Source organism: Platichthys flesus, chromosome 1 (assembly GCF_949316205.1).
Source record: "Platichthys flesus chromosome 1, fPlaFle2.1, whole genome shotgun sequence".
NCBI classification, from domain to species: Eukaryota; Metazoa; Chordata; class Actinopteri; order Pleuronectiformes; family Pleuronectidae; genus Platichthys; species Platichthys flesus.
In genome coordinates this window covers 26,692,057-26,710,466 of record NC_084945.1, presented here as the reverse complement: position 1 = coordinate 26,710,466, position 18,410 = coordinate 26,692,057, and the positions used below count along the sequence as shown (strand labels likewise).

The 18,410-nt window shown below is 39.1% G+C and overlaps 1 protein-coding gene across 1 annotated transcript in view; it reads right to left on the bottom strand.

Moving 5' to 3' along the window:
• si:ch211-186j3.6 (neural-cadherin) overlaps positions 1–18,410 on the bottom strand; it is a 280,670-nt gene that overhangs the window by 96,760 nt on the left and 165,500 nt on the right. Inside the window, exon 25 of the mRNA XM_062390233.1 lies at positions 11,410–11,639. Coding sequence (XP_062246217.1) covers positions 11,410–11,639 — 230 coding nt within the window. The remainder of the gene's footprint in view (positions 1–11,409; positions 11,640–18,410) is intronic.

The window sequence follows — 18,410 nt, the reverse complement described above, 5'->3', positions numbered from 1 at the left end:
TGCTGTAAACCTACAAATGCAAAGGCCAACATGAACAATAAGCAGCCTATTGACATGCTGATTGTTATTTTATTTGATTCAAAAGTTTGAAATTAATGGAGGAAAAACAGCTTACATCAGTTTCTCTGATATATAAGTCGCTCTGTTGGTTGCCTTGTAAATTTACCTAAAACCAGCAGGCAAGCAAACATCAATGGAAGTGAGTAAAAGAACCAGATAACCCAGTTGGTAAAAGGAACAATGTTTAGCATTAGCTCATTTAGTTGACGTGTGTAAAAGTAGTCTTAGAGGAGAATTCACCTCCTGGTGTTTATAGCACAGGCCAAGGGCCGACATGGGGACAATCGTATTGAGCCTAATTTTCTCTGGTTGTGCTACACCACTGAGGAGTGCATGTGACAACAATTGGGAGCGATGTGTTACTGTGAGTGAGGACATACACACAAACAGGGTTTCTCAGACAGGTGACTGCCATTTCACTGGCACAAGTTATCACAATAACTTAAAAAACATTATCTCCTCTGCTATGCGGATGAAACCCAGTTATACTTGTCATTAAACCTGAACAAAGTAATCAATTAACTAAACTTTGAGCATGTCTCAAGGACATAAAAACCTGGATGACCATCAAATTTCTCTTATTAACCTCAGATAAAACAGATGTTCTACTACCTGTCAGGAACTTGGGAGTTATCTTTGATCCTGATTTGTCCTTTAATTCACACCTAAAACAAATTTCTAGGACCGCCTTTTTCCATTTGCCTAATATTTATAAAATTAGACATGTCCTTTTGTAAAAAGGTGCAAAAAAACTAGTCCACGCATTTGTTACATCGAGACTGGACTATTGCAATTCATTACTATCAGGCTCAAGCAGTAAGTCGTTAAAGACTCTACAGCTTGTCCAAAAATGTCGCAGCACGTGTCCTGACGAGAACCAAGAAAAGAGAGCACATTTCTCCAGTATTAGCATCACTACAATGGCTTCCGGATAAATCTAGAATAGAATTTAAAATTATCCTGCTCACCTTCAAGGCCCTGAATAACGCAGGGTTCACACCGGACGCGGAAGCGAAGCGAGGCGTAAGCGCTAATCCCTAGATCGCCGGCGCTTGGCGGTTCACACCGGGCGCGGTAGCGACGCCGAAGCGCCGCTGTTATCAGCCTGCAGTAAAAACGGCATTTCATATTTTTTTTCAAGCATATACTTACTTGTTGCTCTAAAAGTAACTGCAACAGCGTCCCAACATGTGTCCTCCTTGGTGTTGTCTTTATACAACATGTTCCGAGGATCATACAATTCACTGCACTTCTCCACTTCAATTATTAATTTAATGTCATCCATGTTGAAGAACTTCGCTGTTTGCTCCGTTAAATGTCGGGTGTCGAGGGTAAATTACATATTCTCCACTCAAACCTATGTGGAGAATACGTAGCCCCCCCCTCTCTCTCTCTTTTTATCTTTATGACTGCTTGTGTAGCTGTAGTGGATGGGCAGAGGGGGACATTTAATAATGTGGTCGGTAAAAGTGGTAAAATTAAAACTCCTGGACAACAGAAGATGAATACAAAGTATGGGATGCATATTTGATCATTAATCTGACATTAAATATGTCGTCAATATCGTTTAAAATCATTTTTCAGTGTGTTTCCTGTCGCAATACGCTCGCATCAAGTGGAAAAAATAGACTCCACGCCGAAACGATCGCTGCACGGCGCGAGGCAGCCGCGGCGCAACGCTACGCTTCCGCGTCCGGTGTGAACCCGGTGTAATATGGCGCCATTTTACCTTAAAGAGCTGTCAGTACCCTATCAACCCACAAGAGCACTCCGTGATCCGTGATGATCTTGCGGACTGCTGATAATAGATCAAGATATTGAAGTTAACCTTATAATATATAATAATTAAAATATATATATATATATTGCTATTTAGGGATCGAGGAATACTGGGTTCGATGGAGGTGTGACTCTCTGTCAGCCTGGCTACAGTGCTGAAGAGAAACCTGGGGTTGTTTTTATTCTCTTCTATTAGTTTTGAATAGTAGGCAGCTCTTGCTTTGAGGAGAGCCTGTTTATATTCTTTAACACTATTCTTTCGTCTATGAGGTTTTCAACATGGTTGCTGGAGCGCCACTTCCTTTCTAGTATTCTTGATAATTGTTTTAACTCATTTGTCTGGGAATTATACCACGGAGCTAATTTACTATGTTTGACATTTTCTTTTTTAGAGGCGCTATTGAGTCTAATGTTATTCATAATGAGTCTGCAGAGCTATCGACGAGGTGGTAGATCTCAATGGAGCTCAGGGTTTTAAAGAATTTGTTCTTTATATCTACTGATAATATGGATTTAAATGTAATTGGAATTATTTCCTTAAATTTAGATACAGCACTATCAGGTAGACATCTAGAAAATTAATTTTTTGTTAGCGGCATATATATACTTATTGAAAAAAGGTTATTAAATTATGGTCTGATAGAACTGGATTGCGCGGAAGTACTGTTAAATGTTCAATTCCTACACCATACGATAATACAAGGTCAAGTGTGTGGTTACAACAATGAGTTGTTGTAAACACTGACTGAAACCAATTGAGTCTAGTATCGAAAAAAAATTCGGTATAAGCCCCCAGAGTACGGTAAACTACAGCAAATATGATTGGCTGTTTACCCTCATCAATGCTGCTAAAAACTTTAATCTGGATGATGTTTTCCTACACGTGGCATCTATTGCACTTTTGTCTGTCCTGGGAGAGGGATCCCTCACATGTGTCTCTCTCTGAGGTTTCCACCTATTTTTACCCTGTTAAAAGGGTTTTTAATAGTTTTTCCTTACTCTTGCTGAGGGTTAAGGACAGATGATGTCTCACCATGTTAAAGCCCTATGAGACAAATTGTGATTTGTGAATATGGACTATACAAATAAAATGTGATTGATTGATTGATTGATTAAGAATCACTTAAGCCTCTTAAAAGTCCTACTCCTTCCAACAGTTGTTCACCTGCGGAGCTTTCTTCAGGGCTGAGATGCTTTGGAGGTAACCTCTATCTTTCCCAAGTCTTAACTGTGAGGGGGAATTCTCAGGAAATTCAATCCACACTGTGTATATATGACCCCTGGTGTCTGCTGTGTATTATTCAGCCGTTGTGAAGTCAGGAGGAACACTGCAAATGTGAAAACCAGCAAAGATGGCATGGTTGTTTACAGATTTAATCTAGCCGATGATATAAGCTATAACCATGTTAAACAGGATGACAATGCCTCTGTCCACATGTAACAAGGGCTCACTCAATCATTTTACGAGAAGAGAAACCAGAATGTATCACAAGCCACGGCCTTCACAGTCAGTAGAGCTCTCCACTCCTCAAAACACTCTATGAGGAAATATCTTCTGGTGTGTCATCCATCCAGTGACGTTGATTAAATTCCCCCACTTCTTCACCCTGTAAACTGCTGCTTCATTTGGACTTTTTTCTGCCTGTTTAATACCTATATTCATATTATTTAATTTAATTTAATATTACCCACTCCTTCACCCTGTAAACTGCTACTTCATTTGACTTTGACTTGACTATGTTATATTAATACATATATTCATATTATTTAATTTAATATTCCATTCACCCTGTAAACTACTGCTTCATTTGACTACATTATATGTTATGATGTGATATGTTATGTTAGATAGCATGTTGTTTTTTTTCTATCCTCTGAATAGTCACCATGTACATTCTGCTCCTGAATCATACAAATACACTTACTTCACATATACTTATCTTATTTAATATTCCCCACTTCTTCACCCTGAAAAGTGTTGCTTCATTTGAGTTTATTTGACTTTAATTTGTTATATGATATACATATATTCATATTACTTAATTTAATATTCACTTGACTGTGTTATGTTATGTTACAATGTTATGTTATATGTTGTGTTATTTTTTGTCATTTTGTAAAGTTGCCTACTGCGTAGATGTTTGCCTGCCATGTCATAAGAATTTCACTGCTCCGAGGTAATTTAACATCGTCCTCATGTTTGTTCAAGTTTTAGTTGGACAGTCGGTCAATGTATGAGTAACGTCCCGAGTTACAATATGGAGTTTCACAACAGAGTTTCAGTCCCGAGTAACCAGTACAGGGTACGTCAGAAGAAATGAAGTGTAACCGCTGGTCTCGAACAGTAACGTTCTTAGGAGGAATGTGCACATTCTCTTCCTTGCATCCCTCCATGTTTGCAGTGTTTCTGCAGTGTTGTGGTTAGCCTGTGGTAGCTAACAAGCTGCCAGCTCAGCAACAAGTCCGCTTGGTGCTGTGTTCAGTGTGGAGGGGTGGTGGTGGAGTTGACAGGGACGGGGGCTGGTGGGTACAGAGGCTGGACTGATACCAGCTGGGTGGGGCTGTGAGACGAGTGCAATCCAGAGTGACATCATATGGGGAGGAAGTACGGAACAAGACGTTTCAATAACATATTTCTAAGAATAGAGTCAGCGGAGTGACTGTTTTCATACTTTGAGGCTCCCTACTGACCCCTTCAAGTATAAAGGATAGTAAAAGCCCAGACAATTTATTTTACAGAATATGTGCCCTTTAATGTTTAATACTAATTTAGTTTGAGTCACAGTAACATTAACAGAACATGAAGGGGAAATACGGAAGCAGTGTAATTACCAAACCTTTGGAGACAAAACGTATGAAACATGTTGAGCACACATGGACAAGTTTCTTAGTTTTTTTTTTTACCTTTTTGAATCATGAATAGTTGATTCATGAATAGCTTATGAAAAGCATTGGGATCAATTGTAACTGGTCAATTAAAAGGTGAACATGACAAACTTAATTATAATGTCTAGATTCTGACAATCACATTAATTAAATACTCTAAACACTCTGTGGTGGAGTATGACTTTGCAATATGAAGCCCATGTTCCTCGCCTCAATCAACAAGAGGAATACATTATCATACATATCAAACTCAAACTTGTGTTAATGAAACCTGTGTGTTTGCATCAACAGGGGCTCTCCTTGCTGGCATCTTCTCAGCATGAGATAATGCATCCTTGGAATCTCTGACATTAAAAGCCAACGACACGCAGTCAGGCAGTGAAGAGCAAAACAAGTGGGGAGAGGGCGAAGATGAGGAAAAGGGCAACAGTGTTGGGGGGTGGACACAAGGACGCAGGGAGCACGGCCAGTAGGGAGATATCTAGGGATAAGGGCGGCCTCGTGAAGTCGGCGTCATGCTGTCTGTCACACGGTTGCTGGCCAACAGAGTAATTTATCTGAAATAACCGTATCCTGTGTGAAGGTAAATTACCATGGTCTTACCATGCTGTTGACTCCTACATTAAGACTTTTTTCAAGCAAACAAAATTTCCGTGAAAAACTGTAAACACAAGAAAAACGCATTTCATTTAATCTTCATCTTGAACTATTATTTTTAAATTGCTTTATAACCAAGAAAACACTTTATCTCACATTGTAGTCTCTTAACCCTGGTATGGCTCAAAGGAAATCAGTATGGCCCATTCGGTTTGAATGTTGTGCTGAGGGAATGCAAGGACAGGCATGCACTCAAACTTTCGGAGGCAGAACAGTGTGTATAGAAAGCAGGACCACAGGGACGTATTGTTCCTTGGACCATTGTTTCAGTGCACTGGGGAGATTCCACAGTCCTCTGCACTGCCCTCGGGCCACATTAATATAATGAAAAGATGAACCTTGGTATCTGAGCGCCATACCAATGATTTTTTTAAAGTTGGAATTCAATGTGGTATCATTGAAAGTCAAGTGGAGCGTTCTGGATTGAAAACACCGAGGGATAAGTTCCATTATTGAGGTAAAGATGGGAGTAAGAGAGATATAGGGAATAAAGATTTGTTTTAAATATCCTACTTCTAAAGTATTACTGGAGAATTGAGCACATTAATAATAAGCGCTCCTCCGTCTTCTGCACCCCCTACCTACCTGTTCCACCCACCGCCTCCACCCCTTTCCTCCCCCGTCCACCAGCAACCCCCCCGCTCTATTTCTCAAGCGCTCGTTCATCCTTTCCCTCGCCACGCTTCACATGTCATTCTGATCAATGTCTTCTCTAGAGAACCTGGCTGAATTCAGATGAAACGCTAGGCCCTCTCCTCACAAATCACACCTGAAAGCCTTGGCTACCTCTCCACTTACACATCTTTCCTCTCTTCTTCTCTCTGTGGCCACACTTTGCTAATTTTAGAATGAAAAGAGTTCATCTACGCTTGCATGTTTTCCTCCCCGTCTCACCTTTCTCTCCTTGGCAATGGTCACATGGAACAAAGAAAAGACAGGACACCAGGAAGGGATATAAAGAGAGATGCAAAGGGTAGATCACAGTGAGCTGGACTGAGCACTGTGAATGTGACTTGTGCTGTTTCTCAACTAACAGACACATGTAGATAGAGACTGGCTCATCATTCCCTTTGAGGACAGAGGGCCAGCTCTCTCTCTCTCTCTCTCACTCACTCACTCACTCTTTCTCACACACACACAAACACATACACACACACACAAAATAAAGCACGCTCTAGCGCCATTCACACTCACTCAGGTTCCGTACTTCCATTCAGACTCTTGAAACGTGAAATGAGGTCTGACTGAAGCCAGCGGCCAGTGTGCGTCAGTGTGATGCAGTGTAATGTTTGAGTTTCACCAACTTTCTCCTATATGGTGATGATGTGCTTTTTAATGTTCTGGAATTTTGCTAAGCCTGCTGTAATGGGTAGAATTGAATTAACTCAGACAATTTCCGATCAAATATGGGACGAACTATGTTATTTGACAAACCCCTCTCATTTGACAGAGCACGGCTCTGTTGCGTGTTTTTTTGGACAGCAAGAGTCACTATTACAGCTATAATCCGCACTGTGCAATTCTGTAAGAGTCAAATTGGGTTGGATTTAAAAGGATGTGGACACTCGTGGACTATGAATAAAGTAGAAATAACATTTTTTTTTTTGGGGGGGTTGACCCAGAAATAACTGTTCAGGACAATAGCCTGAATCAGGCCGAATTTCCCTGTGTCCTAAATAACCGAAATGGTTTTAGGTGGAGGGTGATACATGGAGTGTAATATTTATCATTGACAACAAGAAGTGGTCACAAGCGTTCACCAGAGGTGGCCTACAAGCTGTGGCTTTGACAATATGAGATGGTCTTTTGGAAGAAAGGGAAGGGGGCTTCGGGTGCATTTGAATCAGGAAATCTGTAGCTGTATAGGAGTGTGAGAACAACACAAAAAGAGCTGCTAATGACATTTTGATATGAAGAATTGAATATTGATTATAAACATGATTTATTGTTTTTCATATTTATGCATTGCTTGTTTTCTCGATTTGAGTAATCCTCACAGATCATTGTTATCTACAAAAACGACCAGATTTGAGAAATCACATGCATGTTGTCACTTCCTGTCACAAAATGCAAACTTTTCATTCGGAACTTCAATCTCTAATCATTAAAAGTCTAAAATGAAAGTGTAGCATGACAGTGTGTACTTCATTGGGAGGGTATTCATAACATCTGTCTAATCTCTCCTCTGTGTAATCTTCACTGTATTGCATCACGGGTCTCTTCTTTAACACAAAGTGGAGGTAGAGGAAGGAGAAAGAAGGATATATCGAGCAATGCTGAACAGATCATGAAACCAAACCATCTAAAATCATAATTTGGGGAGGCAATTTTAATTTCATGCTCTATTGGACAAGGCTGGATAATAGATACAAAAAACTATTTTACAATAACAAAATTATAAGGATTTTTCAACCCACTGAGTCCTCATTCTTCAGAATTGGATCTTCTGAAGAATAAGTGACAGTCCTCTGGGCCTGATCATTCAAGTGATACTATTCCTAATTCCACACTATAACATGCATGTAACCGTTTGTATCAACTGTATGACGGATGCTTCTTCCTCCAGGCTCTTGGGTGGTACAACAATAAATGTCGCAGAAGTAGAGGTTGAATTAAATTGAATAACGACCTGATGTGTAGTGTGACTGAGAATCTTGTAATATAAGATTAAAACCGACTGAAATAATCTGTCTTTATATAAGACATTGGGAGAAAAGGTACAGAAGTGTCAAAAGTATGTTCTGCTGTTTGACTGTGTATTAAAGTGCACTGGTATTAATTGGGAGTTTCTATATTTTTATCAGATCAACTGAGTACGAATCACAGCCCGGTATTTACGGAATATCACAATTTCAAAGGAACCAAAATAATAGGACATAAAGTTACATGAAGTCACCAAACTTTTCAAATATTTGTTTTCAAATAAATGGCAGCGTGTCACTGAAGGATCCAAAGGTTGTGTCCCACAGACCACAGCCATAGGCTTGGCTTCTTTCTTCTTTCAGGGACCTTTCATCGTGGGAGAGTGAAAGACATGTCCGTTTGGACTGAGGTCTTACGAGATACCTCTGCATCTATGTTTTCTATAGGTTTAGGGTCATTATGTTGCTATGCTGTCTTAAAATCGAGTACTACACATACAAAAGAGAGCTCTGCAATCCACACAGTATGGATGCAATCAGCCTCAAAAGCCCTTCAACCTCAGAGTCATTAGTTCCTTTTGTATCCTGTGCGTGTATCCTGTGCGTGTCCTCCATTGCCAAAGCAATGGAGGACATGAAAGTGTATTAACACTGACTGCACTACAGGTGTGATTATACACTGAGGTGATTTAACACCTGCAGTGCATAGAGTGGTTCATTTAGACAGGTGAGAGCAGCTCAACCAGAAGCTTCTGGGGAATAAACAGCTGCTTCCTGGCACAGAGAGTTGTTCACACAATGCTTCCATACCCAGAGGGGGAATCACTCAGACTCAGTGCTGGCACTTGTTAAAAACAGCAGAGTGGGCATTTTGAACCTGCTTTTGATCTGATTCAGACCAATCCACTACCTCTGTTTTCCTTCTTCTTTGCATGTGTACCTCTGCCAGCATTCAAGACTGCCAGTATAGACTCCATGATTTATTTCCTGCTGAGAAATGACTATGAGGGTGCTGACGGCATGCTGAGTCAGGTAGTTAGCAGGTACAGCTATGAAGCCTTAACTCAACAAATATAATTGCAGAGTAACCATGAGACAGCCAATAGTAGTCAGAATCTCCCAGTTAAAAATGCATGGTTCGTGAAGTGGCTCCTCCTGTGAGGTAAAGACTAATGTTTGCTCGAGCTGCTATGATGTAGAGCTGTAGATAGTATAGCTGTAGGACACGTCCACCAGACACAAGTTTGACATTGTCAGTTTGTCATTGGGAGTCAATGTTAAGCATCAATAAACATAATGGCAGTAGTAAAAGAGACCTGTCTAACATTGAGAGTAACTACATGAAATTAGTTACTTCAGTTGACCTTTCAAAGACTGACTGGTTTGAAAATAAGCCCAAAATGCTTAGTGGTAACTTTGCTTAAACTACTGAAACTTTCAAATCAATTTTTTTTCTAAGCAGAATAATTTTGCGCTTATGCCTCAAAGATGTTTGATAATATAATGAGACAGGGCTGTGGCCTCATTTGCAAAAGTTAATGTGCACAAAGAAAGCAACTCCGTCAAAATGTCTAATTTAATAAAATGTAAAACTTTTAATCATATGCTTCCAAAATACTTCCACAATTAAAAGGACAAATTAAAAAAGTTCTACATTTGTATCCTTTGGAGAATGGACTATAACACCTGTAAAATAGGTACGACTTTAGTAGTATTAAAAGATATGCATGTTTTGTGTACACACTAGTTATGCAGTAAGTCCCTGGAGTGTAATTTCCAAGAGTAATCGGAATGCAAATCACAACAGACCTGCAGCAGACAAAGTGTTACTAAACACATTAACAGTCGCTCTCTTTTATTCCCACTAGGCAATGACAACGTGAGCAAGTGTACACAATACCAACAGACTGAAGCAACTCAATGGAATTTAGCACTTATTAATTTTGTTATTCACACTTGTGCTTTCCCTACAGTGACAGGAGAAAATGTGCTTCAATTCACAAAAACTGCTGTTTTAGATTTACTCCCAGTCATTCAGCCCTAGGTCTAATTAAATCAATGCTGTTGGTGTGTGATAATGTGTGAATGAACAGTAATAACATAAATGATGCAGGCGCAGGTCGCCTAACTCATTCAATAAATATATAATGATATGTGTGAGGGCTTATAATGTTTTTTTCATCTGTCTGTCACTATATATATTGTTTGCACTTTAATGAGAGATGATGAAATTGACCTGATTCTATCTATTTCACTGTTGATGGTTGGGAGTTTGCTTTTCTCACAGCAAAGTGGTACAAAATAAGCTGTCAGGACAAATTAGCAAAAATATGTTGAGAAATACACCCATATGATGTTTTGAGGTTGTTTTGTTGTTTTATGTCCGTTACACTCTTAAGTGGTAACTGAACATGCTGTCTCCAATCATAACAGGCCAGCAGCGAGCTGTTCACTTTTCTATGTTGAATTAGACACAAACAGGCATCTATCCATCCGTCCATCCATCATCTATCCTGCTTATCCCCTTGAAGGTTGCGAGGAGGTATATAAATATGCAGTACATATATATTGTTGAAGATGTTGGTGGATACATTGACTGTGTCAAATTCTACGTGGATTTTCTTTGTGTATAGTTTACCTCATAAGATATCCAGCGTGTACGTTACACTAGTAACCAGACTCCGTCTTTAGTCTTGAGATGCATACTCAAATTACTATCTGAGCACAAGGGCAACAACTAATAATAATTTACATTATTTATCAATCGACTGTCAATTACTATTTTTGTTTATATTAGTTTGAATAATTTTTTCTAAGATTAGATTTTGAATATAGTTTGTGCAGTATGCAGTATACTGTTAGGTATCTATTTCTGTGTAAAAATGAATTACATGTTTATTTTTTGAATTAAATAAGTACCTATTATTTCACTAACAACTGGTATTCTGCAATTTTTGTTAAATCGTAGTGGGATGGGTACTAAAAACTGAGTATGGCACAGCACAGCCCCACCGAGAAGATATTTCACAAGTCGCCACTGACTATGCTGTATTTAGAGATAGGTACTAGAAATGCGCAAGGCAGGCAACTAGATTCTTGTTTGCACCATTTACAGTGTGGCAGACATCCACATATCGGACAAACAGCGCCATCTTAAAAATAATTTGAATACTGATGCAGTTGTGTTTCCATAATATGTTGTGTCTCGGTTGTGTGTCTGTGTTGGACCCAAACAAAGTCATATATTCCTCGCCATTGGCAGAACTAGCTTTTTTCAAATTTCCAAATGTTTTCATCAACAGATAAGCCAACAAAACAACCTGGTTGATGGCAATTCACTGTGTCTACCTTGCTAAAAAGATAAAGAACACAAACAACAACCTACCTTTTGTTTGTGGGCAGCCAGATAACCGTGAATTTTCTCAGGCTGGAGGAAGGACGGGCCGCCCTGCACAGCAAAGCGTACATCTAGCATCCGCTCCCTCACATCTATTAGGCTAAAGATGTTGACATCGTCAGGTGGAACAGATAGCATCTCGGACAGGAAGTCCACCAGCAGCTCGTAGCGGCTCCGCTGCTTCCCTCTCAGTTCAATGAACTCCTTCGCGGTGATGTCTAAGAAAAAAACACACACATACACACACCATTGGAATTGTACACTGTATAGAAGCGGGCCTCATTATTTCCACATCTGATCAAGGATACATCCATTTAGCCAAAATGCTACGTGAAAAAAATGGAACAAGAGACTGGAGAGTATAAACTATTGAATGCTGCTCAAATTATCTGATGCATTATTTTGTTTGATAAATTAGTTTGTGAATGTACTGTCTTCCGGAGTATGCGTCTGTGCATGTCCATGTGTGTGTCCTTGCAGGTGAACACATCGATTTGCAGTTGGAATTCGACTCCTAACTGTGACACTTAAAGGTAATTACACTCCTGACAATCTGTGGTGCTGTGTCTAATCATGCTCTGTGGCAGGCATAAAGAGAAAGATGGAAAGACATTTTAGTCATGTTTTGTTTCCCTGCAGACGTCCAGCATGTCTGAGATGTACTGTATGTTAAAGGTCCACATTTTAACGGTCTAAATGAACAAGGACACCATTAAGATCAACTTAAGGTCAAGTTTCAAAACAGTTATCATGTGTCATCAGGGCTGACCCATAAGTATAAAAGCTTAGCTCAAGTTACAGGAACTCTAAGCAGATTGATTCCGTTCTACCCTCATATAGACATTGGCCCCTGGTCAGGTGCTTAGTTGAGCTCTATGTTACACACAGACTATCTCTGATTATTACATGGACAACCATAATAATAACAAACTTGTTCTCCATTGCTAGTGGACCTGAGATTTGGACCTGGGTAGACAAGAGTCGATGAGCACTAGAGACAGCAACAAAAACCATAAAGAGTAAACTTTTCAAACAGCAATTCTAAAGGAACCATAGGTTTGAAGGATGTTCCAGAGGAGAGGTGGGTTTAAATTTGTCCAAGGGAAATAACCCAGGAAGAGAGAGAACTGGATTGTGTGTGTGTGCAGCTATCAGAAGGAGAGACAAGTGAGAGATGAATCTGTGTGTCTAGATGAAAGAAGTCATGCGTAACCCCCGCTGGAACAATAATCTTCATAATAGCGGGTATGGCATGATGCATTGCTATTTTCTAATCTACTAGCCTCAGAGTGTTGAGAACTAAAGGAGAGCATCAACCAAAACACAAAAAACTTTATGTTTCCCAATCAGCTTCAAAATTTTACTAGATTTGCCAGATTAAATCTTAAATGAAAGCCACACCTGCGACAGACTAAAAGAAGGCTAAAGCTAAAAGTATTTTCAGTATGCTTTTAAAACCCATATGACCAATACAGAAGCAATTACTTTGTCATTGAAAATGAGTTGCTCAGGAATTATTGTTGTATTGTCACATTCAACAATTTTATGATGAGGCAAGAGGAAAATCGAGGAGATCACCAAAACCAGACATTCATCCTCTGCGTATGGATGTCCAATAGCATTTGAGATATTACAGTCTTGTTCAAAGTGGGGGACATTGGCCAACCCCTTCCGCAATTTTTTAGATAATGACTTACACGTCCATCACTTTTATGATGGGCGTAAATAGCCATTACATTCTGCTAAGGAAAAATGATGAATGGTTTTCGCTTGGATCTGTAGTTGCTTTTAAAATACGGCCATATTATTTACGATGAAAAAGGTGACAGATCAGATTCCTCTTATAGATTGCTCTTACTACCTGCACACAGGGACATCAGAGGGATGTAGTGTATAAAACATGGTCCCCTCACAAGGAGAGGTTGCACTTGGGATTAGTCACGCATGCACATTTGTACAGCACTCATTAAGTTACAGCCAATACTCTTCAACACGTCAAGAGAAAAGAATGTCAGTGGGAGGAAAGCAAGATGGAGGGAGCTTTTCATCCTTTATTCAGCTGTTTGTAATGATGTGCCTAACTTGGGTGTGTTGACAGTCCTGCCTGTTATATACTGTGTTCTACCAGCGCACTGTGATTTTAAACCACAGCCTGTGAGAACATGATCCAATGTCAAATATTCCTGAGAACACCGTGAAAGAGAGGCAGGGCAAGTGTCAAACCATGAGTGGGAAATCATTTGTGGTTGCAGCACATGATTTCATTGTCATTGTGTACATTGGACTTCATGCAAGGACGTTTTCTGATATTACCCTTCTTTTGTACTCTTAGGGACACACCGGAGGGGGAAGTGCCTGATGGTATTCACAAGAGAATGACCCACACAGGCCTATAGATTTGATCTGAAAGAGTTTTAATGAATTTAAATACAATTATATATCCTGTGCATTCATTTTAGCTTCAAATTTATGAAATGACCTACAACACGTCACAGGACTTGTGTTTGAATTGTGTTTGCACCAACCAGAAAATTTAAAATTCAAAAAAACGTTTGAATCCGGCTAAATGTCCTAGATAACCCGTACGCACAACTTAAGACCAAATCTGTTTGTAGAAATGGTTTTTGCATGAGAACCATTGTATCCAGTCTTGTAGTGCTGCACTTTTGATGTGTTCCAAGGTCTAACCAATGTTTTACATTGGACTAATTAGATAATAATCTGCAGATTAAAATAAAATCAGGCTTCAGCAACATCGGTTACTCAAATCAAGTATGCATCTCCCTGAGTTACAGTCATGTTTGTTACAGTCATGACACGTGGCCACATGAGTGTCTGTATGTGTACCCTTTAAGATGAAGGACTAACAGAAACTACACTTTGTCACAAATTCAACAAAAAGATTCCCGGATATAGTAATATGAGAACAAACACACACCTAGTCCTAGATAAAAGGGTTGACCGGGGTGATGGGATTTGTGAGTGTGTTAAGGGAGACAGTCCTGGCATTAAGAGTCAAGACAGGGGGCTCAGAGCAGGCTCTGTAGATACAGCGCGAGAGATCGAGGCTAATGTCAGCTCCCATCAGTCAGTCCAGTGCGAGAAACAAGGACACCGGCAGACAGAGAGACTTTCAGCAGGGATGGGGGCTGGGGTTAGAGGGTAGTAACTCCTAACACATAGTGGCAGCCTTTGCACCTGGCTGTGATCCAACTTCACATTTCACCACTGCCTTCTCCTTCCCAGAGGCTTCGTCAGAGTCGGGTGTCGAGGCGGTGCCGCACAGACACGCACCTGGATATAGGCTTGTGATTTCAAACAAATAGCAACAAAAAGGGATCTTTATCCAGCCTGTGTAGTGGTTTAGTGATGACACAACTGATGCAAACTATGGAGACACACAACACAACCATCACGGTCTTTGTATAACTTATCGTGCTTATGCCTGAGCATGACTGAAACACAGTTGGTGCATTTTGGACAACTGAGAATATCTTTTCTTTCTGCTGTCACTTCTCATTAAGATCTCCTTTGAAATACATCTCTGCTTTTTCTTCTTTAGAAGCAATCTGTAGATTATGTTAAGGTAGAGAAAACAAAAATATGAATATGAAATATCTTAAGTAATTTCTAAAAAGCTTTTTTTTAAATCAGAACAATTAAACTAATGACACTCAGTTGAGTGTAAGTGGACCAAGGCCAAACATGCCTACTGATGACTGTTTGGCTCATATAATAGAAAAAGGAAGGAAAAAAGTAGGGTAATTTTTGGCACTAAATTATAAAAACTTGTTTGTATAATTATGTCTGACATTCTTACATTATGACCCTGAATCATATGAGAAGGCCGAGGTCAGGGTAATCTCCTTCGAGCAAAACAACTGATTATGCAGATTTTAATTGGCTGCTAAGGGTGAAAAAAAAACTATTAACAAGTGAGAAGAAAATGATTACTATTAATTACCCTAGCACTAGTCAAGACTTCACATCTTCTCAGGTCCTCAGATGATGTGATGCTGTTTTCAGGTTCATTGTAAACTGCACATCTTTGGAATTGGTTTGACAAAATGGGCCATTTAGCATGTCACATTGAGTTATGGGTAATTTCGCAAGAGGCGTTAGTATTTGAAACTCCTAAGAACAAAAAAGGATTTATCAATAAAGGGGTTTGCCCCTGACTTCATAGTGCCCCTTTCATGAAGTTTTAGATCTGAAACACAGAACTAACTGTAAAGCGCTTTGAGTTGCCTAAGAAAGCACGATATAAATACAAAATTTACCTATGGCAGCTAATAGCTCAGATTAAATTACAACTACTTAACTACTTAAATAACCAAATTATTCAAACCCCACACCTCCAGCAGTGAAAACCTTCACAGGGTGAGTATAACTTCTCATCACCAAGGGTCTGGCGTTAATGTGTACAAACAGAGGGCGGCCCCTTTGATTCTAAGGAAAATAATCACTGGTCGAAGTCATATTTCAGTGCTGAAAGTGTATGTGGAACATTTGTGGGCATCCACAGTGGCAGTACCTCTGGGTAGAGACGCTATATTGAAAAATCCCAGATCAGTAAGTCAGGAGAACAAAGTCAAAGGTTTCTCAAACATAACCCCAGCAGTAGAAAACTAAATATATTTTTGTTCCATTTATTTCTGTGTATTGATTCCTAAAAGCACATACCTCAGAGGGCAGAAAAGGCTGTAACAAGAGACAGAGAATCATTCGGGTTACGCTTCCAGCATCGCATCTCCTTTAAAGACCGACCCCTTGACAGGCACAGTCTATAAAGCCCTTCTCGCTTCATTGTGTAATGTATTTGCTTGTAGGTAGCTTTATGTGAACATTTCATGGAGTTTTTGTTTACCCCTATTTCCTGAAAGAGCAAACAGAACATATCAGGAGCAGAACATATCCATATGGTCGGGCTGATGTGGAGTGTAGGTATATTTCCTTAAAGCCCTATGAGACTAATTGTCAGGTCAGTGGTCACATCGGCAAAATAAAATTACGACTAATTTAAGATGTCTTACCAAGATATTTAAAGCTTTGAAATAATTTGTGAGATCAAAGGACATACAGGCTAGATACATATTTATAATTTTTATGTTTCAGTTAAGAAATTGCTTTGCTAGGTTTATTATAATTAATTAATAAGTCACGCAGTGACCTGATTTATTAATATATTCATATCTGTTTTCTGTAGAAATAGAGAATGTTTTGTATTTCATCTATTTCAATATGTTAAAGTCAGATCAATCAATCAAAGAATCACGTAGGGGTCTGATATAGCAGCTTTAACTCAAATCTTTTATTTCACGTCTTTCTGTTCTTTAAATTACTTTATTTTATCAAGCAGCATAGTATGATGCAATCATCCATGAATATGCTTTCATTGTTTCCATTAAGATTGATGGATCTGTTTTCCCAATGTCATTTTTTTCTGCAATTGCAAAGGTTCAGTTTTTGCTAGACAATAAAAACAGCTTTATTGATATTAATAATATATATCTCCATTATAATTGTTTCATATAGATATTAGCACTATTGCTTTCCCCCCAAAAAGTCTATACATACATAGCAAAATTAATCAAATTCTAGAATATGTGTTGTATAGATTATAAAAAAACATGCAATCTTTATAATACATTTAGATCCATACATCTACACAACCAACCTCTTCCATCATTTCCTTCATGTCTTGTTCTCTGGGATTCCTCTTAGTTATATTAAACCAGGGCTCTTCCCATTACAAAGTTTCAGTTAGCACCCTTCGTCATTAAAGGAGGGATGCATCAATATCATGAGCCGCATGCGCATTATATGTAATTTGTTCCCCAAATAAAAAGCCATGAATTAACCCATTGCAACCATTTCAGTCAGCGTCAAGGTGATTAATACAAATATGTAAATTTGTATGCAGTAGTACTGCCACATCTCCACTTTCATAATTAAATGATGAGAAATACATGTGTCCTATCCAATCTGTCTTTAAGCTTATAACATTCTTGTACATCTGCATTAAATAAGAATAATTTGTCTTTTGAGTTCTTTCTATTTTTTCATTAAAATGTTTCAAACTGTTTTGATTAGCCAAAGACTTGAACAGAGAGTGAGGGAGGTGTATGTAAATGAGCTACACATCATTCATGTTGAGCCATCTCTTAAAACATGTATAAATCATAAAACCTATCAAGATGAGATGCACTCTCAATTAAAAACCAAAGGCGTAAATAACTGCAAAGATGATTTGCTTTAAACATTGTGTCTTTAATCACATTAATCTGATCTTGCTCAGGCGATTGGAATCATGTTATGAAGCCTAAAAAACTGTAGTTGATTTTTCACCATAGCAAACCTTTAGCACTTCCTCCAGACAGACACAATATCTGGATGAATAAAGATCCTTTTCCGGTTTTCCTTACTGCCAGACACATTGCATGGCTTTTGTTTTCTTGTAATAATTCCTGATCCCCAGATTACAGATGTTGTTCTTGAACATGTGTTTGTAGAATACAGGCACTCCTTACTTTTCCTCCTAGATATCCTAGCCTATAGTATCTCTGGCCCCAATGAACTAGAAATACAACTATGTTTTTGTAGCCTGTGTACACCAATAGAATAGACTGTTTTTTTTCCCGCCAGGTAATCCACTTCCAGAACTTCCACTGCTTAGAGTAGCTTGTGGATCTTTATCACCCACAGCATTGTCTTCAGCAGGAGATACTTGCTTGAAATCTGGCAATTTGTCATTAAAGTCCCAGGATGCTCAGATATAATCCCTGCATTTGAAAACTAAATTAAACTTTTTTCCAATTTATGCCTATTGATCCCGTTATAACACGTCTCTCAGCGCGCAGACAAATGTAAGAAGAGAGACGGAAAATGATTTGGGTAGTGTCTCAGCTTTGTATCTTCTGCTACACGGCACTCTGGCAGATGGAGTTCAATCATGTAAAACAAGCTGCATCAGCCTACTGTATGCAGTG